Source organism: Molothrus ater, chromosome 19 (genome assembly GCF_012460135.2).
Source record: "Molothrus ater isolate BHLD 08-10-18 breed brown headed cowbird chromosome 19, BPBGC_Mater_1.1, whole genome shotgun sequence".
In the NCBI taxonomy this organism is placed as follows: domain Eukaryota; kingdom Metazoa; phylum Chordata; class Aves; order Passeriformes; family Icteridae; genus Molothrus; species Molothrus ater.
Genome location: NC_050496.2, coordinates 9,578,655 through 9,605,681, shown reverse-complemented (window position 1 = coordinate 9,605,681; position 27,027 = coordinate 9,578,655). Strand labels below are relative to the sequence as shown.

The following is a 27,027-nucleotide window of genomic DNA, read 5'->3' as shown; positions in this document are numbered from 1 at the left end:
GTTTTATTCTTCAGTGGTGCTGCTGTTATTTAAGAGCAGAGGAGAGCTGTGAGTGGTGCCTGCAGAGGTTGGGAGCACACAGGAGGCTCTGCAGCAATGATCTCCCCAGGAGCTCTGTGCTCCCCACTGGACATTTCCCAGATTTTTTATGAGTTTAGGAATGCTGAGCCATCTCCTGGCACTGCATATTAATGTCCTGTCACGCAGCTGGGCAGGAGCCTGCACCCAGACAGGCTGGGGACACAAACTGCAGAGTTTTGGCACATTCCAAGATTTTCATCAAAATTGCTTCCTTAAAAGACCCCACCATGCACACTCTGATAATTTTAGTTTTATTTTTTAGGTCAGTGGTAGTGTCTGTCTTAGTTAGCATTCATTTCATAGTATCTGCAGCTGATTTTAAAAGGGAACATAAATGAATATTCTGGCTGTTTGACCTGCTTTTAGTACCAAATCCCAAATAATTGTTTCCATATGGGAGACATTTTAAACATCTCAAAAAACATGAATCTCATGGTTTCCTTCACTAATATCTTCTTTCTGACATTCCCAGAATCTGCAGGGTTGCTGCAGTCATTACAGGGAAAGCTGTGCCTTTAGCAACGCCAGCCCTGGTGACAACTAAAAGCTTCCTTCCCACTTCAGTCATTAAATTCACTTTACCATGAAGAAACAGGCAATGCAAGGTGTTTAAAAAAAACATTAATTTTTCAGTAATGGCCATCTGCATGCATCCAAAAATATTAACTAGATCCTATATATTTATATAAGATAAGAATTAGAAATGTAACAGCCTGAAGCCTTTTCCAGATTATTTGATCCATCGTGTGGTAAGATTTTTGTTTCATTAAGGAGCTGTCCTACCCAGTAGTGCATATATTTTAAGATGGTCTTTTTTGTAAAGATAATCTCCATTAAAACAAAAGTAGAATTGTTTCTAAGAGATTTCCAGGTGAACTTAAACCTGGAAAACCTATTGCAGACAGAAGAATGTAGGAAGAATTATTAGGGATGATGGCACATTTTTTGTTAGTTGGAGAGAATATCTCAATAAATACAGAGGAATCAAGTTTCATGCAACATTGGTTCATTTTTCTTCTTGTTCTAGACAAGGATATTGTTCAGCCCTTCCTTGTACATCACCTGTACAGTGCAGGTGCTCTTTCTGCTGCCATTTTTCAGGGCTCAGGCACTGGGCTTGGGAGGGATATGAAAAGAAATCTTCCCTGGGCAGGGGAGTAGTTATGGAATAGAGAAAAGTCTCATCTCTGAAAGCCCTTTTAGTGATGAAAAGCAGAGACTGAAAATTGCCTGGAAAGCAGGATTTGTTTCAGTCAGTTGTACCTGTGAGTCACAAGCACAGAAAGGAAGAGTTCAGTGAGTTTAAAGAAAATCTCCTAAAAATCTTCAGTGAAAGCTGAGCTTTGGAGGCAGCTTTGGGTTTTGCATCCAAAGATTACAAATCCAAAAATGGGAAGAAAGGCTATTTTCAGTAATAGGTAAATCTTTTAAGCTGTGATTGAGGAGTGCAGGAGGGTACTGAGGAGAAAGTTCCTTGGTTGGGAGTGCAAGAGCCTCTGTCCCTCACTGAGCCATCTGGAAACTGAGCAAATCAGAAAATCTGCACCAGAAATTTCTTCAGGAGGCAATGAGAATTTTGGAACAATTTAAGAACGCTTTGCTGTGAGAAGTCAGGAGCTTTATGATGTATTGGAGCTAACAACAATCCCACTTTTCCTTCATTTCTCTGGATCCCGTGCCAGGTGAGACCACTGGAGTCTTGCAGTGTCTCCTAAAGCAGCTTTTGGCAGGAGGGTGAGAGAATTCTGCTCATCTCAGCTGCCTGCAGGACTAAAGGATTGGCAAGAAATGGTTGCTGTGATTAGTAAACTGTTTTATTATCCACATTTGGGAGTTCAGGAAAAAGGGAGCTGTGACTCACTTGTGAAGGAACTGAGTGGACTCATGCTCAAATCACTCAGCTTTGTCCTAGGGACAGAAACATTTCTTTAGTCATCCCCATGATTAAATTTATCTGCTGTAAAGAAGCTGTAAATCCACAACTGCATATGGCTTGCAACTGCACAATCTCATGGAAAAAGTTTCAGCTTTGTCATCCTCTCTCTGAATTCCTTAAAATCCTGCCTGAAGTTCTTCTCTTTACAAGAAATGTTGGTTGTTCTCTGTCAGCCCACTCTGTTTTATTTAGGTTTTTATTTAAAGGATGAATACCTAAGAAGCAGCTCTGTATTTGCTCGTGTCCTTACACTATTCCTGGAAAAGTGGGTGTCCCAATTTTAGCAATGGCTCCTGGATGGATACTGCAGGTTTATAAGCAGTACTTGATAGAAGTACAGATAGGACAGAAGTACAGATAGGACAGTCATCAAATAATCTGAATTTTCCACTGAACACACATTTATGATCTCCATTAACAAGGAGGAGGAAAATGGCACATTTTGTCCATAATGCAAGTTGACATTTTTTCTGGTTTTATAAGAAAACCTGAGCAAGACTGGATTTGTTGGAGCCATCAATCCATGCTTCTCTTTGTTGTCTTTTTACCTGTGGGCTTTCTCAGTCCCCATTAAGAGTCCAGTTTGGACAAAATGTTCGTGAATTTTCCTGGTGACTTTCCTCAGTATAGAGATTATTATCATCCCTGATATTTATGGCAGAAAACTGACATGTAGTATTTCAGGTTTCTACCCAAAATGAGGCTGAACTGCACCCCTCTTCAACCTTCTCTAATTTAGAGTAACATCTCTCTCACAGTGTTGAGTTTAATTAACCAATAATTACCAAGCAGGATGAGATTGCTTGCTATGGTTATAATTAGAGCAGAATTCAGCTGCTGTACATTGATTTATTTTGGTGGAGTTATTTTTCATTTAACTTTCTCAACCACACACAAGAGATGTTGCCTTTGGTGGGGAGGGGAATCTCTTCTCAAGTCAATTCTGCAAGAGAGACCTGATCTGTCCTGTTAAAAATAGGGCACACTGAAGAGATGAACCACTTGGATGCTAATTCTTGATAAGCACTATTTAGCACAAGTATCATCACTCTGTTTCCTCAGGAAAAGAAGTGCTAAGTCAGTTGGAAAAAGATGTCTGAGGGTATTAATTATGCAGACAAAAGTACAAATGGGCCAGATATCTTAAACCAGGGAGTGAGATAATGACTTCGTTAGCAGCCTGCTTTTAGTACATGTTGCATTTTTCCTTCCCAATTAATCTTTGAGCTTCTCTTTCTTGCATTTAGAGTTTTTGGTTGTTTTTTTTTTTCTATTTTCTGTGTTTGCTGCAGGAGAAAGCAGCAGTTTTACACATGCTGCCTCATCCTCCTGCTGCCAGAGCTGATTTTGATTTGCAGCTCTTATCAGGGCTGGGCAGGGGTGGCTTTGTCCAGGGATCTCTCCTTGGCACAGCCTCCACATCCACCCAGCCCATCACTCCAAATTCTGCCTGTTTCATGCTGGGCCTCTGCAGGGAAAATTTAAACATAAAAGCTCATCCTGGAGATGGTAAAATTAAGCAATTTTGTTCAGAGAATCTTAGCAGAAAAGTTACCAGTGTATTTTTAGGAAGCTGTAGAACACGTGGAGAGTTCTGCTTCTCACTAATGGCAAAGTGCAGCCATATTTTTTTTATTTTAGAAATAAAAATCAGAAAGTGGATTTTGAAGTGGTATCTCCTGTGCCAAACCTGGCAGTGCAGTCAGAAAAACCATGCAGAAGAAGACTGAAAATAAAACCCCACTAAAAAAGCAATAATAAAACCAAATATAGGATGAGAGAAAGCAGCTTGCACTGAAAGCTGTCACTTCATCCTTCACTTGCTTCATGGTTCTTAGTCCCTTTGGGATTGTAAATACTTAGCTAAAATGAGTTATTTAATCTCAGTGTTATTCCTTGGAAGTATTTGAAGATTCTTTTCAGTGCACTAAATTTTAAAAATGGGGTGTTTTGGGTTTTTTTCATGGGTTGAAAAGAAATGTTTTTCCAGCTGACCACAGGTGTGAAGACCCCCAGAGGGCAAACTCAGAGTAAACCAGAGTGGGGACAATTTCTCTGGCCTGAAAGGAATAATTTCCCCAGCTGCAAAACCCTGTCAGCTTTACACATGGATTGTGGAAAAGTACAAATGAAATGGTCTGCAAGAAAAATGCATTCTGTTCTTTAAACACACAGTGATTATTTTCCTGATATAATTCTTTGAGGAATGCACAGAGTGAATAGAATTACACTTTATTCTAAAATTTTACCCCATAAGCATTTTCTGTCTCTCCTTTTAAACCAGAAATTTAAGAAACTTAATCAGTATCAACTGTTGGGTCAAGTTAAAGTGATTCATTTCCAGCCATGATCTAATTTCATTAATTAATTTACATCAGAGTATCTGTTCTGCATGACAATTATCTTGACAAAGTCGAGTCTTCCAATGCAGTAGCTCACATTCCTATACTCCTCTTATTCTATATATAAAATATAAATATATTATATTATTTATAGATATATAAAAATATAAATAATATATTAAGAATATAAAATTCATATAAATTCATAGAAAATAGATAAAACTTATATATGAAATTATATATAAAATATACAAGATATATATAAAATACATATGTATATAATATAAATAAAATGTATATTCTATATATAAAATATAAATGTATACTCTATATATAAAATATAAAGTATCTCTGTTGTTTGGATGCCTTTTAACCTCCATGCTGGGGAAGAACAATTTGAAATCCTGGAAAGGTCTAGAATTTTGGGGTTGTAGTATGAAAATGCCATTTAAATCTGGAGGAAGAGGGGGACAATGTCTTGAGCAAACAGTAAATATTTATTGCTGAAGATCCTGACAACTTTTTTTCTTTTTTTTTTTTTTTTTTAATTCACTCTACCTGACTTTTAAATGGCTCTAAGTTCCAAATTTGTGTAGGAAACACTTTTCATCAAGAAATACTGAGTTGCTTAACGGTTGCTCTTTCCTAAAATTCCCTTCAGATTTGTTCAGTTAGGCAGGTGCATTTTAGGAAGCCCCCCTGAATGGAGGCAGTGGCTGAGGGCAGTGTCAGCCCTGGACAATCTCTCCTCAAATCTGCAGTTCTTTCCTCCCTTAGGAGCCATGGCACCCCAAAGCTCCTTGCAATCTTCCCTCAGAGCCAGTTCTTACCTAAAGCTCTGCCTGTCACAAGGGAATTCCTGGCTGGAAGCTCTTTTCTATCCCAAACAAGCCCAGGGATTGCTGCCCCCAGGTTTTGAGGTGCTCAGCTGTGAACTCCAAACTCCCCATCCCAGCCTGATCCCAGTTCATCAGCTGGGATTGGGTTTCACAGCATGAGGGAAATTCACCTTTTATTCTTCAGAATTCCTCTTCCAGTGTTGGGAGCTCTAGCTTGTCAGAGTGACCCTGAGAGAAGTTGGAAAGTCTCTTTTCCCAGCCTGGTGCTTGAAGAAGGAGTCAGGGCTCTTCATTTCTCGGCCTCAAGGTTGTTTATTGTGTCTTATCTATAAAAAATTTTCTCCTGCCCTGCCAAGGGCAGCTCAGCAAGACAGTCCAGGCACTCTGCCTGCCCCAGGGCAGGGTTGTGTGTTTATACTAAAAACTACATGTACAATGTTTACAGTTATTCCCAATACCCATCACCTGTGTTAGACACTGAGCTTCTGCTCTAAACCAATCTGTGAGTGCCACCATCACAGCAGAAGATGGAGGCCAAGAAGAAGAAGGAGAAAGGCTGGACATGCCCAGATCCCTCCATCCTGCCTCCTGAACCCCCATTCTAGAAACCCCAAAATCTACTTTTTCACCTTGTGATAAATTCACTGTCATTCTACTTAATTTTTCATGGCTTGCAGATCTTCATCTAAGGTTGGTAACTTGCTCCATGGGTCACGATCAAACCCCCAGGTGTTTTGGGCTCTGTGCCAGGGTCTCTGAGCCCCCTGGCAGGGTCTGGGCTGCTCAGGACAGGCAGAGGGATGTGCTGGGTCCTGACATTCCAGGATGTGTAAGTGTGGCTCACTTGTCTGCCAGAGGGAGGGCAGTGCTGGCTGTGCTCACCCTTTGGGGTTCCCTGCATTCCCCAGCTGCAGTTCCTGAGTGTTCCCTCTGTCCCTGGGCATCAGGAACAGCTCAGGATAAATTCACTCACCTTGTTTCTGCCTTTGGCATTGTCAAGGTAGAGAGCTGCAGTAGGAATTTTGTGAAGCTGGAGCTGCACTTGTGTTCCCTGCACTTTTCCTTTGGTTGCTGTCATGACAATGCTCCCAAGGATTCCATCAGACAACTAATGAGCCATGAATCTGTGGGAAGGTGGTGCTAGAAACCTTCCAAAGAGGGCTTGTGTCAAACACCTGATCCCCTGCAATCCCCTGTGATCTGCCTCTGCCTCTTACAGTATTTGCCTCCTAATCTCTGGTTGTATAACCTAAGAGTGATGGGGGAACAAAAGCACAAAGAGTTGGTACCTGCTTAGAAAAATTACAGTGATGGATTTGGCTATTTAATCATTGCACTGCAGGGAGAGCTGCCTGGGAGCTGTGTGTTGCTTGTGAATCACTCTTTTCTCCTGTCATTGCTCCCTGCTATTCTTATAAATATCACTCAGTACAACCTTGCTTTAAACAAGTAGTTTCTCCCATGCCAAGTCTGACAGGTGGGTTTCACATCTTATTTATTTGTCAGCCTGCTTCAATAGCTCTGGCCTGACATGTAATTTCTTTTTTACAGTGATGTGTAATCCTGTGTTTTATATTGACAGTGAGAGAAGCAAAAAACCTCATTCCCATGGATCCAAATGGACTTTCAGATCCTTATGTCAAACTGAAGCTCATCCCAGATCCTAAGAATGAAAGTAAACAAAAAACAAAAACCATCCGTTCTACCCTGAATCCTGACTGGAATGAGTCATTCACGTTGTGAGTTTAACACCCTGATTTCCTGGGGGTCTTTGGATGCATTTCATTGTTTATTTTGGTGTTGACAGCTCCTCCATTTCTCTCCTTTTTTAGTAAATTAAAACCTACAGACAAAGATCGCCGGTTATCCGTGGAGGTCTGGGACTGGGATCGAACCACCAGGAATGATTTCATGGGGTCACTCTCTTTGGGGTGTCAGAGCTTATGAAAATGCCAGCCAGTGGATGGTAAGAGTTTCTGAAAAAAGGAGGAGAGAATGTATCACCAAAAGTTTTAAACTTGTCCTTTTTTTTTCAATGTGATCTACCTTTTATTTGAGCTTTTCGCTGTGTTTCAGGCTATAAATTCACTGTAGTGCAACTAAACCTAGGGAACACAGGCTATATATATCAAAGAGGGATAATAAAACAATTCCTTTTCTTTTATGGTGTTCCTGAAACTTCTGCTGGAGCCAGGAGCTGCTGCAAACTCAATTCTGTGAACACAGTCTTGTGATACAAATTTTATTTTTATCTCCAATATGATGTGTTCAATACTTGGTGTATCATGTTATATATAGCTCTGCAAATTCAAAGCACATGGAAACTGATCTCATAAAATGCCACCTCATTACCTGCCAGGAGAGGGTAGAACTCACCACATCTCAAAAAGGACATTTCTTCAAAGACAGTTGTTGAGGGCTGTGGAAGCACTGGAGACAAATGTTCCTCCTCAGGGTTGGTGTCTCCCATCAGATCCCAGCATGAGTGGGAAGAATCTCCTTGTCCATTAAAGTGCCTTGACAGATAGCTTGGGATGAAAGGTCTGATTTCAGGTAAAATATATTCTGTTTCTGAGTTTGCTTCTGGATTTTGGGATCAGTTCTTTGCACACATGTGACATTGATACAAACCACACACAAACAACAAAATCAGATTTTTAAATCTATCGGGAAAAAAACATAAAGTCACCGTTTTTTTCTGAAATCTACCACAGGTACAAGCTGCTGAATCAAGAAGAGGGTGAATACTACAATGTTCCAATTCCAGATGCTGATGAAGATGGAAATGCAGAGCTCCGACAGAAGTTTGAGGTGAGGATTAAACACAGATGTGTGCAACTAAATATTGCATTTATTCTCTTCACTACCAAAAAAAAATCTGCTAAATGATACATATGTTACAGTGCTCCTATTTCTGTCCCTATGACAGCTCTATGTGTCTGTGGTTTTCTTGAAGATTGGACCAAGTGGTTTAATTCAGACATGGCATCATTTTCCTGACAGTTCAGCTTCTCTGCTATGACACTTAGAAGTTGGTATTTTAAAATATGTTATGTCAAGTATATGTAATAATTTCAATGTCTTTTAACAATTGCTGCAAAATCTGCCACTATCACTGATATCTGCATTATTTGACAAATGAAATCCTCAGAAACAATGGTATTTTAATACTTGGAATATTTCACACTGTAACTTGGGATGTTTTAAGAAAATACTTTCAGTGTTCACACTTTGGAGCTTTCATGTCTTTGCAGAAGGTTTTTATGTGAAACTCTGATCTCTGTAGTGTGGGGAAGATGCTGATGTTTTTTAAGGATCAGAGGTATTGCTGGGTATGTACAAATAAGAAAATCCAGAATAAAGTGATGCTTTTTGCAATGCCTTGCCTCCTGTGGTGCCAGCTGGAGAAGTTGGTAGCCACAAGGATGGTCCCATGTGCCACACAAAGGAGTTTTTTTTGTTAATGATCAGACTCTGCCTCTTCTGACAGAATTACAACAAAATATTTGCTGGCCACTGAGCCCAGGAGCAGGACAGGTATGGCCTGGGGTGGGAGGGGTTTGCTGGGGCAGCTCCTCTCCCCTGCCTGCTCTCCCAGCTCACACACAGCCAGGAGCTGGAAACATTCCAGTCTGCACTTCACAACCTTAGCCAAGCTGTTTATCCAAACATGATGAATGTACCTGTTGTGCATAAGCAAACCTGCCTGTTCCTTTCAACCTGAAATGGGAATTTTCTATGTTCACCATCAGGCAGAATTCTCCATTGTTATTATAAAAGATGGGTTAACCCACGAAAGTGAGGAAAAACGACACATGTTCAACTTGCAAGAAGGAAAAAGAAAAGGTGCACCAATTTCTTCTGAACCTGTTTGGATCAGCTCCCATGTCTGCAGCATGAACTATGATTTTTGTTACACATTTGAGAAGTATTTGAGCCTCCATTCCATTTTCCTTTCTTTACAGTCGTGATCTGACCAGTGTGATTTCATTTTGCTGCACTAGGTCATTTGCTATTCAAGATCATTTTTGGTTTTTATCCTCCCTAGAAAGAATAGCTTCAGAAGTAATTCTGTCCATGTTTCTGTGCATTATGCAGAGTCTGGAATTGGGTGGATATTTATATATTAGTGATAGAAAAAAAGTTTACCTGTTTTTTCTCAGGTCAGAGACAGCACAGAGACAAGTCACTAAAATTGTCCAGTTAAAAATGTCAGGTATTGCATGCAGTGTGTTTGCATATTGAATTTACAGTCTCTGAGGTTGACTTTAGTCCTGCTGTAAATCCTTTGGTTGCAGGAAGAGCAGTCAGGGTTTATCCATGTCCTGCAATGAAGTGGAGTAGAAATCCTGAGAGCATTGATGTAAAACTACTGGACCTAGTCTCAGAGCCAGCAGCTTCACCAAGGGGCAGCTCTGTCTCAGAAATAATTAGTCTGTCTCAAAGTCTAATTAGTTGAGCCTCAGCACTGTGAATTTGAGGCTCTCCCTGTTCTGGGCCAGTCTGTTTGGTGCTGTTTGAGTGGCTGAATTAATCCAGGGAAGGGAATGGGTCTTCAGCAGGCACACAGTGTCTCCAGTAATTGTAATTTCCCAAGCTGGACAATGAACAGTTCTAAAAGTGATGATAAATGAGAATGTTGGTAGCTGAACAGACCCTGGAATTGTCAGGGCCAGGGCTGCTGTGATGTGGTGTTACATGGCTGGAGGGTTTGGCTTCACCCTCGTTCCTTATCTCAAAGTTTCTCATGCTGAGAAGGAGCAGAGGGAAGCAGAACCCTCATGGAATATTCTTCTTGGTTTCAAGGGGCATCACTGTGGTGGATTCTGAAAATTCACAGCACAGATGTCTGAATGGTGATATTTCACTTATTAGCTATTCTGGTATGGCACATAAGTGGTGCTGACTCTGATCATCTTTTCCTTTATTTCTGTTATCATTTATATCCTGCCCTGCACAGGCATCTTATTTTAGGTGTCCTGTAATAAGGAACAAGTAGACAGCACTGAGAAAAATGCTGCTATTTGTGACTTAATGACATCATCTAAATAAATATTTCCACTGTTCTAAAATCAGCATTGGAGCCTTACAGGAAGAAGATTGCAGGTCTTGACTGTCACTTTCCTGGGGGAGTGAATTTGTCAGGAGATTAAAAATACAGATGGACCAAAGGGTCTCACTGTGCCACCTTCCCATTTATCAATTTATGGAAGGAGTAACTCCACAGTTCTTCCCAATCCAGGCTGCACTTGCAGTGCTTGGTCTATTTTTTAATATGTGACCATGTGATTGGTAGCCAAGCTACACTGATTTAACTTTGAGTACAAAATGACAACAATTTCCACAAAAATATTGCATTACTTATATCTAATACTTAAAATAAATAATGGTGGCCTTCAGAGTAAAGGGCTGTATACACACCTAAGCTGCACAAGAGCAGAGAAACTTCAGGATTAGGATTTCATTGTTTCATATTAAGGAAGAATAAAATTATTTTCAGCTTACAAAAGGCTAGAGAAACAATAAATTTAGAATTTCTGAAACCACTTTCTGGTCTTGAAAATTGTAAAATGTTCAGAAAATTGACTTTGCCCTTTTAACTAAATTTAGAAATATGGGTAGGAAGGACCTCCAGGACCACTTAGGAGCTACCTCCCATTTAAACCAGAATTTTAAGAATATCTGCCTGTATCTCTATTTCAGGCAGCTTTAATATTTGACCTCAAGCTCATTGATCTCAAACCATTTACACTGTACCATCACATCCTTCTTTGCACATCACCCTCACAGCCCAGATTTCTTCTGGAAATGTGGCTCTTAGCCACACAACTCTCATGGAAATGCTGCTTTGCTCACTGGACCTCCTAGCACTTATTCCTAAGTTATTTATTCGATGTAAATCTACAATAAAATATTGTAAAATATAGTAATAATATAATATAATCAATAAATAATAGAATAAGTATAAAATACTCTAAAGATCATAAATAAGTAAATAATAATAGATTCAAACCTTCACTTATATTTGTAACTGAATGCTAAAAACTATTTCTCATGAGAAGTTTCCTCATGGCCCATTCTGCCCCATCTGAATCAGCTGAAGAATTAACACCCAACCTTTGCCCAGAATGGATCCTCTCAACAAATGGGACCAAATTTGGAAAAGAAAGAATTGTGGATAGTGCTTTTTTTACCTTTCATATTTTATTGCAAGCACTTTTCATATTATATTCTATGTATAATCTATATGTATGTAGAAATTGAGGGATATTCTGCAGAGGTGCAATGCAGTATTTTCTACACAACAAATTGTATTCAATCTACATATTTTCTGGATCTCACCTCTCACTAAAACTCACAAACCTATTATCTGCTCATTTAGCAGTGTGATCAAATCTGTCCTCAGTGATTTATACATGATACATCATTATTAGTATGTAGAGATAAAAATATACTCCTGTAGGAAGTGGAGGCAGGATAAAATCTGTCACTATTTTTCAGTTGCTTTTAACCTTTACTTGTGAATTTTCTCTGTGGAATAGCATTATTTGTGGCCATCTCAAAATGAAACTCCCTTCTCACCAGGCATATTCAGAATAATTGTGGCTGCTCCATAATTGTCCGTGCTGAAGTTGCCATGGGAACTCCCAACAGTCCCAGGTGCCTCCATGGACCCAAACTAGGAAATCTTCTAACTGCAGCATCTCCTCTTGCTTATGTACTTATTTCCTTCTTCCAGTACTTTTCTAGTCAAAGAAAAAAAGCAGAATATTGAAATAATGCAAACTTCTGGTATTTTTTTCTACCTAGTTGGGATTTGAGCAGTAAGATGCCTTTGCCATTTAGAGCATCATTCCTTTTTTCCTGAATTGGGGGGAAAGAATGTGCAAATTCTAAAACTTCTATTGTGGGAAATTATTTGAGTTTGGTCAAGCCCTTTTTATTTTTCCTGCTTAGTAAGGCACTTCTTGATACTTAAATATCACCTTAGAGTGATAATAGAGTAATGCTGATTTAAAAATAGGCTGGTGAATTGGTTTATGATCTCTCCCTTTCTTTCCACATCACCAGCACTGGGAAATGTTATTAAAAATAAAGCAGCTGTTATGGCCCATATAAAGGATTTTTTTAATTAAACAAAGAACAGAGCAAGCATAATCCTTACCCATGGACACATTTACTGAGCACGAGGTGTGTTGGTGATGGGAGCAGGCTCAGTCACTACACTCAGCTCTGGCAATTGCAGTGATCCCAGCACATTGCTCTGAGGGAATGGGATTCTGCTCATAAAATCCTCATTTTAGAGCATCTCTGGGAAGAAATGTAATGCTCCTCCTGGTGCACACTCTTCACACGTCAGATATGTTCTTCTGTTCTAATTATTTCCTTCAGTGTAGCTCTCTGGGTGGCTTTGACAGAAACAAAATCCTTCCCTTAATTTCTGAGAGCTCTGACTGCTGTCCCACCACAGGGACTGTCCCTGCACCCTGGGAGGGGACAAACATCCTCATCCACATCCCTGCCTTTGTGTCCTGTTCGTGTGAGAGATTGCAGCTGCTTTGACCATGGAATTGCTGATGCAGTTCAGTTTTGCAGCCCAGAAAGAGGAGAGGGAGCAGAGCTGAGAGCAGGGTGGGTGTTGTGTCTGAGCACTGCAAGTGGTCAGTCAGTGGTGGTGACATTTTGGTGACCTCTCATGCTTCCAAACAGAACTATCATTATGATCCTAAAGAAAATGTCTTCTAAAATGCCTTATCATTATTGTGATCCTAAAGAAAATGTCTTCTGAAATACCTTCTCATTTGAAAGATAACAGGACAGATGTGGAGCTTGGCCTTAAGGCTCAGTGATAAATGCCTGTAACCTCTCTAGTTATTTCTGGGAGATATTTGTGCTCCTGAGCTCCTCCAGGGTGCAGGGCAGCACTTTGTTAGACCAAACTTGTGTGTTAATCCTTGTGCAGGCCCGAATTTCCAGCCCAGAAGCCTCAGGCTGTGTATCTGTGCACACAGCTCATGTGGATTTACAGCATCAGGCCTCTCCTCGTGGCAGCACAGCTGGTGTTAAACAGGACAGAAACTGTCCCCAGAGGTCAAGGCACAACCACAACTCTCTGATGAGTTTTGTTGCTGTTAGAGTCTAATGCTGAAAAACCTTTCTTTTATTTATAATTTCTTCTCTGGCCATCAGTACATCAGTTCAGATTGTTTCACTGCAAACCCTGCATTTCTTAGCTCTTTACCACTCCTCTTAATTTTCTTAATCCATTTCTGTCTGCTTCATTAGAAAGGTGAAGGCCAGAACTTTCTTAATCTGGCATTTTTCTGATATTCACAAAAACTTTAGGCTAAAAGGATATTATATTTCTTTCCTTTAATAGTGGCCAGGGCATCCTAGAGCTGCCTTTATTGGGAGCTGGAGGCTGGGGGGAAATGTTGCAGTTACATTGCCAGGGCCATAGCAGATACTGCAGGGACTTCAGAGGCTTCTTAAGAGCCCAGTGAGTTTTCTAATTAAATCTGTTTTCATTCAAATTTTCATTCAAAAAACCCACCCCAAACAAACACACAACCACAAAACCCCCAAGTCAAACTGTAGAGGAGCTTGTGATTTTGTCAATTTGTGACTTAAGTTCTGCAGGTCTCTGTAAAGTGTTATAAGGGCTGGGAAGGAAACATTACTTTTACATCTTTGCCCCAGAGCTGTTACACTGCAGTTACTTTACTCTTTTTTTTTTTTTTTTAATAAATAAAAGATATGGTTTCTTCCATATCTGTCTCTAACCAATATTCATTCCCACTTTGAAGCTTCAGGCAGGTCAGCAAAGGGGACATGGAAAGAGCAATAACATTGCTGACACTTCAAATTGCAAATGACAAGATGAAATTTACTTTTCAGGAAACAGAAACTAAGCCACACTGAAATCATGACCAGCCAAAATATCACTGGCACATCAATCCACACTCATTATGCATAAAGAGATATAAAAAGAAGAGCTGCTTTTTTTGGCCATGGCACTCATTCCTATTTTTAAATTGTGCATATTTAATCATTAGAGAATAGTTTGCAGCATTATAGAGATGCTGTTAGATGACTCCATCTGTTCTGTACTATAGTTTGGCAGGGGGAATTCCCATATGCAGTTGTCTGGAGGTTTCCCATCCACTCACCACAGCTCAGAGAGGAGAACTTGAAATTCCTTAACTAGATGGCACAAATCTCTGCTTTCAGTTTGCTGATCTCCTTAAGGCTTTTCTCACTGGGTTGTGATTTGAGGTGAAGAATATAAAAAAATCACGTTGATGGCAGGGATTTCCTCATCCCTTATATAAAACCAAAAAGTGTTTTGCAAAACAAGGCAAGGCAAAAAATCCCAAATCCCTGTGTGCTGTCACCCCAGTTTAGGGCTGGGAGCCCCAGTGCCCCTGGCCAGCTGTGCACAGCTGGAGGCTTTGCCAGAGGCTGTTCATGCATGGGCTGTGTGTTTGTGAGCTGAGGAGCAGCACAGCCCCTGCCTGTGATTAACACCCTTTGATTTGTCCTGGGTTTGTTTCTGTGCTTAACAGACGTGTCCATTTCTGTATTGCTGCTGCTGCTGTGTCTGTATTTGTTTATTTCTGCTGCTAATTGTGGTTGCTGTGCTGTGCCAGCCCGTTACTAACCACGCAGTGTTTCTCCCTCTCCTGTCTCTTCCAGGACTGTCATGTAAATATCCACTTCTTCAAGGTAGTTTTCTCCTTGGTGTTCTCCTACACACAACTTCCTTTACCAACATCTGAAGTTTATTCAGTTTAATTTCATTCTCACTGGTTTTTTAAGGATGCACTTGTTTTTTTTTCCACTTGAAGCTTTTCTAATTTGTATTAAAAAAATTAAAGATTGAAGTATGATTTAAATTATCAATAAATAATTTAAGTATATATCAATAAATAATTGAAGTTATAATTCATAATATTTCATAAATATATAATGAATATATATATATGAAATATATAGAATACTATAGATATTTAGTATAATACTATAGTATATAGTTATTTATTTAGTATAAATTTAGTATAATACTATATATAATTTAGTATAATACTATATATAATACTTCATAATAATATTTCATATTCATGAAATATTATGAAGTATAATTTTTAATTTCTTTTAAAAAATCAGTATGAAGTATTCACAGTTTGTTCCATAATTTGTCATAAAGTGATCCCCAGATTAGAATTTTACTACAAAAAAAAAGAGTGATCAAACCTGAACTTCATAATAATGATATTTCATAATAATGATATTTCATATTCATGAAATATTATGATGTATAATTTTTAAAATTTATTTTTTAAAAGATCAGTATGAAATATTCACAGTTTGTTCCATAATTTGTCGTAAAGTGATCCCCAGATTAGAATTTTGCTACCAAAAAAAAAAAGAGTGATCAAACCTGAGCAGGTACATTGTGCCTTTTTTTGGAGGAATTAGTTAAATGAGTGCCACCAGCTCATGGAAAATGGAAAAAGGTGCATCTTTAATTTGAAAGACATTCATGGAACTTGAAGTAACTTTCACAGATGAAATAATGCTCATGGTCACTGTATATTTAAATAGTTAAATTTAGAGCATGCATGTTTTATGATTTAACATAGCACATCTATTGCTGGATGTTATTGCTATATTGTAGGAGATATTACCCATGTGCACAGATGCTCTGATACCTGAAATACCAATTCACCCTCCTTGTTTATTTCTCATTTTGCTCCTTTCACTATTCCCCACATCACTGAGTTACTGCCATAAAAGTTACATCTCAGCATTGAGAACTTAACATGTGTTTTGTTTATATTTGCATGTATCTCTAACAAATTATCTTGCTTTATTAGGGCAAAGGCCACTAGCACAAACCACTTTCAGCTTCATACATTGGTGAAGTTAAAATTTTGATCAAAATTTGAATTTCCTGTGCTGTAAACTGTGTTCTAAGAATCTTAAGTTGAAGCCATTATCATCTTCAAATAGTGTTTTTACAACTGAAGCTGCCCTGGAGCACTTTACATTATCACTCAAGGCTTAAAATACTTAATTTAAAAATCAAACGTTATTTTTTAAGAGTTGTTTATGTTATTAATGCATGATTATAACAAATGTTCTAACAATGAACCAGAAAAATTAAATTAATCACTTTCCTTAACCTTGATTTTTTATCTTAGAAAAGCCTGAGCAGAAGAGAACTGCCCTTCCTCAATCCTATCCTTCATTTTGAAAATAAAATCACCTGGTGGTTTCATTGGTGAAACTTGTTTTCTGCTGGGAAGTTGGAAGTTTCTCTACTTAAATGCATTTTTAAACCAGAGAAAAAGTCACCCTGATAAAATGCATCTGGCAGAAATAGGAAGTTTTGTCACCTCATTGTAAAATCCAGGCCTTGTAGAGCACTGATAGAAGCTGACAAAAGTCCTTGGTTAATTCATGTTTCCACCATAGGAGTGCACCCAAAAAAAGGGATTGAAGGATTTCCCACGGCTGCTGCTTCACGGGCAAAATTCCTGTTTATTCCTGGTGGATTATAAACATAAATTCCTTCAGAGAAAGCTGGCATTCTGTTTCTATGGGGACACTCTGCAATTCAGGGTTTTTCATGGAAAAAATGCTTCCTTGTTTATTTTCCTTCTTCTCTCAGTAAATCAGCACAAATCACCTGCCCTGCTGCTGGCAGTGAGGCTGAGCCCTGAGCCCAGCCCAGGAGCATCCTTGGGGGGATCATGGTCCAGGAGATCCCTGTGCCAGGAGATGATGGTCCAGGAGATCATGGTCCAGTAGATCCCTGTGCCAGGAGATCCCTGTGCCAGGAGATCATGGTCCAGGAGATCATGGTCCAGGAGATCCCTGTGCCAGGAGATCATGGTCCAGGAGATCCCTGTGCCAGGAGATCATGGTCCAGTAGATCATGGTCCAGGAGATCCCTGTGCCAGGAGATCATGGTGCAGGAAATCCCTGTGCCAGGAGATGATGGTCCAGGAGATCCCTGTGCCAGGAGATCATGGTCCAGGAGATCCCTGTGCCAGGAGATCATGGTCCAGGAGATCCCTGTGCCAGGAGATCATGGTGCAGGAAATCCCTGTGCCAGGAGATGATGGTCCAGGAGATCCCTGTGCCAGGAGATGATGGTCCAGGAGATCATGGTCCAGGAGATCCCTGTGCCAGGAGATCCCTGTGCCAGGAGATCCCTGTGCCAGGAGATCATGGTCCAGGAGATCCCTGTGCCAGGAGATCCCTGTGCCAGGAGATGATGGTCCAGGAGATCATGGTCCAGGAGATCCCTGTGCCAGGAGATCATGGTCCAGTAGATCATGGTCCAGGAGATGATGGTCCAGGAGATCATGGTCCAGGAGATCCCTGTGCCAGGAGATCCCTGTGCCAGGAGATCATTGTCAAGATCATGGTCCAGGAGATCCCTGTGCCAGGAGATCATGGTCCAGGAAATCATGGTCCAGGAGATCATGGTCCAGGAGATCCCTGTGCCAGGAGATCATGGTCCAGGAGATCATGGTCCAGGAGATCATGGTCCAGGAGATCCCTGTGCCAGGAGATCCCTGTGCCAGGAGATCATGGTCCAGGAGATCATGGTCCAGGAGATCATGGTCCAGGAGATCCCTGTGCCAGGAGATCCCAGTGCCAGGAGCATCTCTGGGATGGACCTGTGGGAGTCCCTTGGTGTGGGGCTGCTGGGGAGGCTCCATCCCCAGGTTTGCAGGGCTGGAACTGGAGGGAAGCAGCAAGAGCAAGTGAAGGAGGAAGGGCAGCATTCCTGAGGATAACACAACAGTTCTGAGCTAGGAACCGGGAAATGTACAAAAATTCATTTATAATATCTCAGTAAATGGGAGATACTGTGAATATTTGTGTATGGGATAATCAGACACTGGGAAGGGCCACACACCTATCCTGACCTATCCTGCTTTTGTCCCACTGCAAAGTGTGTATTTAAACAGATTATTTCTCAACATCATGCAGAAAACACCTTCATCTGTGTGTGTGAGAGAGATAAATCATTCCAGAGCACATGAAGATTTGGATGCAGAATCCCAAGGTTTTAAAATCAGTCCTGCTCTGCAGCTTTGAATGGCTGGTGGGATTTGATTGCAGGGATTTGCTCTAAGATCAGGGAGAGCTGAAGTCCTTAAAATTCTTTTAGAACAGAAATTTAATTTACTTTTTCCCTTATTGAAATAAGGTTTATGCTTCAAAGCAAAATCCACGCTCTAGGTTTTTTTATTATTGAAAACTAGCAGTAATTTGCATAATTAAAGAATGGAGGAGCATATAGTAAAGCAATTCTTCTTTTGACACTTAGGGGTTTGCTGTTGCAGCATCCTATTTGCTTTTGGGGATTTTTATTACCACCACCACAGGATACTTCTGCAAGAATTCTTGAATATTATTCCTAGGCAGCCTCTTTAATTACATTTCATCTCATTAGGCACTGCTCTGTTGCAGGGGAGAGAGTGTTTGGCAATAAAGGCATGAAACAAAGTGGACTCAGGTGGCTGCAGGATTATTAAACAGATTAAACATGTTGACAGTGCCAAATGGGGAACTGGAAACTCTTCCCTCTCTGGATTTCACAGCTCACACAGACAGACATTGTTGTCCAGGGCAATATCCCCTGAAATTCCTGTCTGGGGATAGATCCATCCCTTTCCCAATGTCTTTCATAGTTCTTTGACTTCACTGTCTTAATTTTCTAGGGAATATGGTTCCCTCCACCTTGTGCCTGGCACATTTGGGAATATTTTAGGAATTGTGTGTTCAGGTACTTCACACAGTTCTGACTTCTATCCAGCAGGACAAAAAAAGTTTAACAAAAATAACTGAATAGGGAATGTTGTTACAAACCCCACAAAAAAGATCTGTTGAGGAGCTCCATGATATATTAAACTGTTGTCTTGTCCTTTCAGATTCCCTTTTTTTCTTTATCCTAAGTAAAGTTGAGGTTGAGAAAATAATTTCTCCTCAGAGTGAGAAACCACAAGAGGTCAGCAAAGAACAGGGAAAAGCTCCCAGAGCTGAGCTGGCTCCTGCAAAAGGCCTGAAAAGAAGGAAATCATCCACAATATTTGTGTGTGTATATATCCTTAGAAAATACAAACCTGTTACTTAATCCATAATTTCAGTAAAATTCAGTATAATGTTTTTCACATTTTCACGGCCCTTTATTCAAGTTTAATAACTGGCACTGGTGATAATTATCCCTCTAATCAAATAATATCATTGCAGGTGTAGAAGCAGGTCCTGCTCTGCTCACCTCGGGATTGCTCAGCCCTGCACTTTGGTGGCTTCAGGAGTGGGGTTCCCCTAGATTGGACATGCTTCCTGCAAAAGGCATTTTTAATCCTGTTCACAGACAGCACAATCACAGCACAAATATTTGTTGCAGGCAAATCCTTTAAATAAATTTACTATTAGTAATTAAGAGGGTAAATACAAAACAATTTTAAGAGGAGGAGAGGAGGAAATGAGGGGGAAAGTAAACTAAAGACATGAAATAGTTGGTATTTAAGTCCCAGGTAGAGTTTTATCACCCACCTCATTTATATCTTTATGAACCATCTCATTTGCACTCGTGCCTTTTTGCTAGCAATGGGAATGCTATGATTTTTTCCCAGCTCTTTTTTCAATAACTATTTTAGCCATTGAAAGAAAAACACATTCTCATTTTGATATATTGTGGTTTTTACTAATTACATCCCAGTTCGCCATAGTGACACTGCCATCATGAAAATGAATCTCAGAGTGCTGATAAACAGCTTTTTGGTTATTTATATCTCTTCAGTGTTCCCCTTGCTGCAGAGAAATGTTGCTGCAGTGTAAATTCACCAAGGAATGGCTGAAATCCATGTGTGAACCTCTTGAATCCTTGATGGTGTCTCTGTCCTGGGCACCTCCCTGTCTTCCAGCAGAACTCTGCTGATGAGGTACAAAGTGCCCTTAGGTTATGGCATGAAGATTAAACTCAGCCTGGTGAAGCATTAGGTCTTGCTGGGGCTTAGAAATGGACTCCTCGTTTCAAATTCGCAGCATCCTGGTAATTAAGTTGTGGGAAGTAGGAAATTGATAGTCTATCAGAGCATCTATAATTACGTGGAATTGGAAATGCAATAATGTAAGAAACAAGCTGCCACAATGACAGAGAACGTTTCACTGGATGGGGGGAGGCTTTTCTTCCAGATTTTGACTTGAAATTTATTGGATTTATTTGCTTTATTAAAGGCTTGCTAATGGCTCAACACATTGATCAAAGTTCCCACTTCGTGTGTACATGACTGGAAAACTGAATGGGTCCTTCCTTGAGACTTGGATAAATCATTATTATTTCAGTTTTCCCATCCTTAGTCTGAGCTTTGCTGGTTCTGTCAGTGCCATCTTCTGAGGTTTGTCTGAGATCTGGGCAGCTCTGATGCTCCTTGTGCAGGGTCCTGGTAGCCACATGCAGAACTGAGCATTCATTTCACACCTGCAGCCTCCCAGGCTGGAGTAGTGAAGCTGGAATTTTACTGTCCAGGCTGTTCCATCCTCACTTCTCATCATCCATTTTGCCATTTTTCTAAGTGATATGGAGAATGTTACCTGCAATGGCTTTGGGCTGATTCAAGAATTAGGAGCAGAAGCCTTGGCTCCAGCTGTGGCAGTGTGAGGTGGCTGATTCCTTCACCCAGGGACATCTGAGGAGCACCTGGGGCTCTGGCAAAGAACTGTTGAGAACTTCTTGCCATGTGAGAGGCAGGGATTTTGTTAGAATTTTTAGAGGGATTGAATTGTGGCAAGGAGACATTCCTGCTCCACAAATCTCAGTTCTTGGGTTGTCCAGAGAAGCTGTGGCTGCCCCTGGATCCCTGGAGGTGCCCAAGGCCAGGTTGGACACCGGGGCTTGGAGCAGCCTGGGATGGTGGAAGGTGTCCCTGCCATGGGGGTGGGATGAGATGAGCTTTTAGGTCCTTTCCAGCCCAGACTGTTCAGTGATTCTGTGACACTCAGACAAGCCCTGTGCAGTCACTCCTTGGCCTGCTCAGGCTGTCAGAGCTGTGGGGTTTGGGCAGGCTCTTGTTCCATCATGCACTCACTGTTCTCAGCACAGGCAGAGCAGGGCTGGTGGGTGGAAGCTGGAAAGATGAGGAGGGAATGCTGGCATCCATGTGGAATCCAGAGCACTCAGCTGCTGGCAGCAGAGCTCTGCCTTTACCTCCCAGGTAACCCAGGTGCTGGTGGGGCCAATAAATAAAGGATGGACTCTGTTCATGTGGTGGGAATTCAGCATTGTTGGTAAATATTTTTCCATTTATCACTTTTTCCTCTCGAAAATGTGGTGCCAGTGATGATCCTGCTGGCATCTGGGAACTCTCTGGGTGTGAGTTTCCCTGACAACCGAGGAGCACCTCCTCTAGTGAGCTGCACACCAAGCTTTGGGTTGGCTTGGATGTCTGACCATGGCAGAGGGGGTGGCTTTCTCCCTCCTGAAGCTGTGCCTGGGGGGTAGGAGGGGATGGCTCTGAGTTTGGATCCTGGGGTTTGTTTCCCATGTGGGAGCAAAGCCAATCTCACCCAGCAGCAGAGGAGAGCAGTGCAAGGTGTTAAAGCACTGACATCTTGGAAGGAGACTCGTTACCCTAAAGAGATTGGGGAGTATGAAAGAGAATTTTGTATTTTTTTTATTTTTAATCCTCACAACTTTTATTTATGTGGAATAAATAATGTGGAAAATGACCAATTCAGTCTTTTAGCTCTGTAATTCCTGAGATTCTCTACTGCAGATAGACACAGAAGGCAGAAGAACCAACAATCAGATTTATTGCTTTGTCCTAGTCAATTTTCTTCACAGGGGGAAAATCAGAAAGTTTTGAAAAGAATCATCAAGAATTACTGCAATTGCCATAAAAAATGAAGAATTACTATTCCCTAAATCACTTCTGTTTCTTCTTTGCATCACACTTCTCATTAGATTTTGGATAACTTTTTTCCTATTTAATTAAAAGTACAATTGTTACTCTTAGATTAAAAAGAAATCTAAAGCGTTTTTACTGTGAAACCTGAGATATCTTTTGCAAAAAGCTCCTACCAAATTCCCAGAGTCTCTCCAGGGTAGCACACTGTAATTTCTTAGCACTCAATGGAGAAGTGAGTTTGGGCTGAATATATAAGATGTGTCTCACCTGTGGTTTCAGGGTAAAAGAACTGGCCGAGATAAGGTGCGTCCAAAGCAGAGGAAGTAAGATGATGTGCATGTCTTGTTTTCTTTTTAGATTAACTTTCCTGCTCCCAGTGCAGACTAATCTATCTTTAACATTCTATTTTCCTGGCTGGTTTGCTGCAAGCTGGCTTGGTTGTAACAATACTGTGGTTTTATCTGAGATAATAAGCCAAGGAGTTGGAATGTGGATTGAAAATTAATCCAGGGCCTGGGATACTGTCTTCAACTTCAGCAAGTTTTAATATCCATAAAAAATAAAGGAGGGTTCAAATAGGATTCTGCGATTTTCAATTTTAGTCATGGTAGGAAAGGCAAAATATCAGTTTTTTCCATTAAGCTTTTAGGAATAATTTGAGTTTATGTCCTTTCTGTAGCTGCAAAATTGGTTTTGCTCTGGCAGTCAGGAAGAGGATATTGGCTGCATGGCATTTTCTGTCTGCTACAGCCAAGGTGTTTCAGATACAAAACTCATGATACAAAAAAAAAAAACAGATACAAAACTCATGATAGAGCTCAGTGAAATGTCCTGAAATCCTCACTCTATTTCCACTAGGACCTTAAGCCAAAAAGCAGTAACAGGAATTCACATGCCAAATGTGAAAAAAGGGTTTTTGCATGCTTCTGAGGGAATGGTGGCTGGCCAAGGTGATGGGTTTTTGATAAGGTTATGATAATTTCATGAGTTCCTGCCACTTTGGGGCTATGTGCTTCCTTTGAGTCAGTCTGGTTGTTCCCAGCATTCCTGGCTGCCCTGTCCCTGGTTTTTCCAGCAGGGTTCTCTCTTCACCCCTCCCATGGCAGCTCAGCCAGGGGATACCCAAGATTGTCACCATCCCATGCCACTCATCCATAAACTCCTGCCCTGTCCACCTCCTGCCAGGTCACACAGCTCAGAGCCCACCTGAGCACGCAGGAGGAGCCCCTGAAGAACACAGGAGGAATTTTTGTTCTCCTCAAAAATCTGCCATCTGCAAAAAGAGATTCTCAAACTCAGAGTGATGTCTGACTTAAAAAAAGCTGAAAAATGGGACTGAGAGGAGCATGTCTGTTGCTCATTGAATCTAAGTGCTCAGAGGATGCAGGGAGGCCTTGGCTGGGTTCTCAAATATTATTTTAAGATCCTTGCCTTCAGATCTTGACAATTCTAGCCCATGTTGACTCCGAGTGAGTGCAGTGCCTCCAGCTCTGGAGCCAGCAGGAGGCACAGGAGCCTGCTGGTGAGTCTGCCATGCTTTTTTATGGAAAAAGTGCTGGAAACCCCAGAGCCTGGGATTGCAGTGCTGCAGAGAGCACTCCCTGCCTGATTGGCAGGTTTGTACCTGAAAAAAAAATGGCCTTGGAATAAAATTTGATTTTTGTTTCGAATTATGCATTTTCAAACCAACTGCCAACACCCTGCCCAGTGGGTTTAAAGGTGTAAGAAATAAAGCTGGTGCTGCCCATTCAGAGCCTGATTTGGATCTCCATTACTCAGTGAAAAGGAGGATATTGAAATTGCTTTGTGCATGAGAAAAGCAAGATCTTTATCTGAGATCCCATTTGTGGAACATTACAAAGGCATGGCCAGCAAAGCTGCTCCCTTGAGCCACGTCTTTATCTTGTACAAATAACGGATATTAGGATTTGGGGGATTTTTTTTCCCCTCATTTTGCTCATGGCTCAATCTTGTGTGGTCTCAAGAGGAGCTCTGTGCTGCCAGAGAGCTCCAGCACAGATTTGTCCCAGCAGCCAGCCCTGCCCTAGGAACATCCCTTGGGATTTAAGCTGACATCCAGGACTGGCTCTCCCTAAATGTTTGCACAGCACCTGATCCTGATCAGCATCTCCAAGTGCTGCTTTCATGCAAACAAATAATAACATTGCTGTGCAGGAAATTCCCCATTCTAAGCTGTGTTGCAGGTTTTTTAATAACGAGATCTAAACTGGCAAAATCCATGTCCCTGTGGCAGGGCATAAGATTTTTCTGCAGTTATAAAGTTGCAGGAAGAGTCATCCAAGCTGGATATGGTTTTCAAGTGACAGGAGGTTATTTTGTCAGATGATTATCTGGCATTACTGCAGGAGTAGATGGAGCCTGTGAATCAAGTGCTTCTCAATTTTATGGTTTTACACCCCTCTGAGGAGGGGAAAATTGGTAACTCCCAGTTTCCAGTGCCAAAGGTAAGCCAGGCATGGCTTTTAAAGGGAGGTATTGTGTGACTTTGAATAAACCTCCATTTCTGTAATTTTCTTCATCTGTGAAAGAGGGATAATACACAAATATTGTCCTTTTGTGAAGCAGAGAGAAGAGTAGTTACCCTGAATTGTCAGACATACATCACTGGCAAAAAGTAAATCAACCATATTAGAGGTTATTAACCAGACCAACACACCAGACAGATGGGGACAGCACTTATATCCCAAAGAATTACTAAACCTTATTGGCTTTGCTTCTGCTGGTATATGGGATTATTTTGAGAAAAAAAAAAGGATATTATCTTGTAGCCTGCATTATCTTTTGGTGAGTCTTACTTTTTTCTCTTGCATTAACTCTGAGATTTGAAATGCAGCTTACTTGAGCCATGCCATGGTGTCTCATGTGAAATACTGAGACTTGCAGCCCCCTGTACACCAGAGTGTCTGGTACAGCCCTTGTCTGTAATATTCCCCTTCCTCCCTTTTCCAGATCAACCCTTGATTGAAAATCAAAGTTGATTGTTCTGCTGGTTTGAAAGTGGCCATGTTCATCTGCATTAATTCTCACGCGCTGCGGGATTTTTAATGCAGGTTCTTAGTGCATGTCAAAATTCTCTTATCTCTTGCTATGCAGTGACCTGTTGAAGAATTCCATTTGGAAAGAGAATGTTTTGAGGAGGTTGTTTATATCCTAAAATACCCAATGTACATTACAGCATGGTATTTTTGGATAGCCTCTTTTTTTTTTTTTTTTTTGGTCTTTCAGAACAAAAGCACCATTTAAGCTGCTTTTGGCCTGAAAGTAAATGATGATTTTTTAATTTTGTTTCTGGGCATTGCTTTGGTTTTTGCTCTTTTAACCAGATAAGTGTATCTGCTTTATCTGGTTATACATGAACACAGTTTTCCACTTTAATTCCGTCAATAATGTCAAAAGTATTGCTGGAATGAGTCTTTGAAGGTGTGTCTGTGCATATTTTGTTATGCAGCCTCTCACCTGGGAATGCCACCTCAGACCTGGCCATTTCCAGCTCTAACTTCACCCAGAGATCCCTTCTGCCAGGAAATGGGCAGTTCTTCTCACTTTGCTGTTTTTGTGTGTGTACGTGTGTGTATGTTCTTCAGAAAGCCAAACTTGGGCCAGCTGGTAACAAAGTCATTACTTCAACAGAAGACAAGAACTCAAGTGTGCCATCCAACAATCTGGACAGGGTGAAGCTGACAGATTTCAACTTCCTCATGGTTCTTGGAAAGGGGAGCTTTGGGAAGGTAGGAATTCTTCAGAGTTAATCCATTCACATTCCTTTATTCTTTTTTTTTTTTTAGCTCGAGGAAGAATGACTAAACAGCTCTCTAAGAAAAAAGATCCAGAGTCAAAAGTGCATTTTTCAGGAAGGAATTTTTGATTTCTTAACAGGAGTAGGGTTGTTCACCCTAAGGCTTAGCAGACTTTAGTCCTGATTGGGATATTGAAAAAATAAAAATAAATCTAAAAACTCAGATTGTTGGGCAAGATGCAAACTCGTGGCTGACTTTCAGATCCTCACTTCTTGGCAATTTCAAGGAAATTAGGTCTGCTTTTCTGGCTTTAACACCTGGGTCACTCTGCCAGTTCTGGAAGTCACCAACATTGGTAAGGGTGAATATTGGAAAAAACCAGGAATAGTGTGTATATGTATTAGAAATCCAATAGTTGAGAGAACAGACTGCTATTTTCCTGCCTGTTTGAACAAAACTCAGGTGATGAAGTGCCCTTTGCTGAAGAAGTCTCCTGGGACGTAACATTTTATCAGCCCTTCAGCAACGAGCCCACAGCCAACCAGTGGGTTTGGGCACAGGCTGTCTGAACTGTACAAGGATCGTGACTTTGGAGTTCTGATCAAATTTGTCTGTACAAATTAAAGGAAAAGCTGGCTTGCCATCTCTCTAAATCTTCAGGCATCTGAGTGACCTTCCCTCCCTGGCCTGGGGTATCAGTTTCTCGAGGTCAGGATTGAAGGCACTTGAGATGGTCGTTGATGTTCAGACTCAAGTGTTTATTATTTCTTATCAGTAGAACAGTCTCACAACCATGAGTTGGGCAGCTCTTCCTTAGCAAGGCACAAAATGGCCAACAGTCTCTTGGTACAAGGTCTTTTAAGACTAAACTCTCCAATTAAGAGCTGACACCTGGATTATTTTCCCTTTTAACCCAATAACTGATCACTCGAAGCCCCCACCGCAGACTTTTCTGCACAATTACAAAACATCACCCAAACCCATGAAAAAGAAGGAAGAAGGTAAAGAAGAGCAACCTGCCTCCACCCTAAAACCTCCATCTTGCTTCATATTTATTTCTATATTCTAAAATCCCACAGCTTTCCACCCTGTGATATTACACACTTCTAGCCAACTACACACCCTTAATCCCAGTAC

General features: G+C 40.9%; 1 protein-coding gene across 1 annotated transcript in view; it reads left to right on the top strand.

Moving 5' to 3' along the window:
- The window catches only part of PRKCA (protein kinase C alpha), a 149,325-nt gene that overhangs the window by 97,301 nt on the left and 24,997 nt on the right, over positions 1-27,027 (top strand). Inside the window, 6 exon segments of the mRNA XM_036394402.2 lie at positions 6,781-6,937; positions 7,031-7,119; positions 7,122-7,164; positions 7,913-8,009; positions 14,895-14,924; positions 25,738-25,881. Of these exon segments, the coding sequence (XP_036250295.1) occupies positions 6,781-6,937; positions 7,031-7,119; positions 7,122-7,164; positions 7,913-8,009; positions 14,895-14,924; positions 25,738-25,881 (560 nt within the window).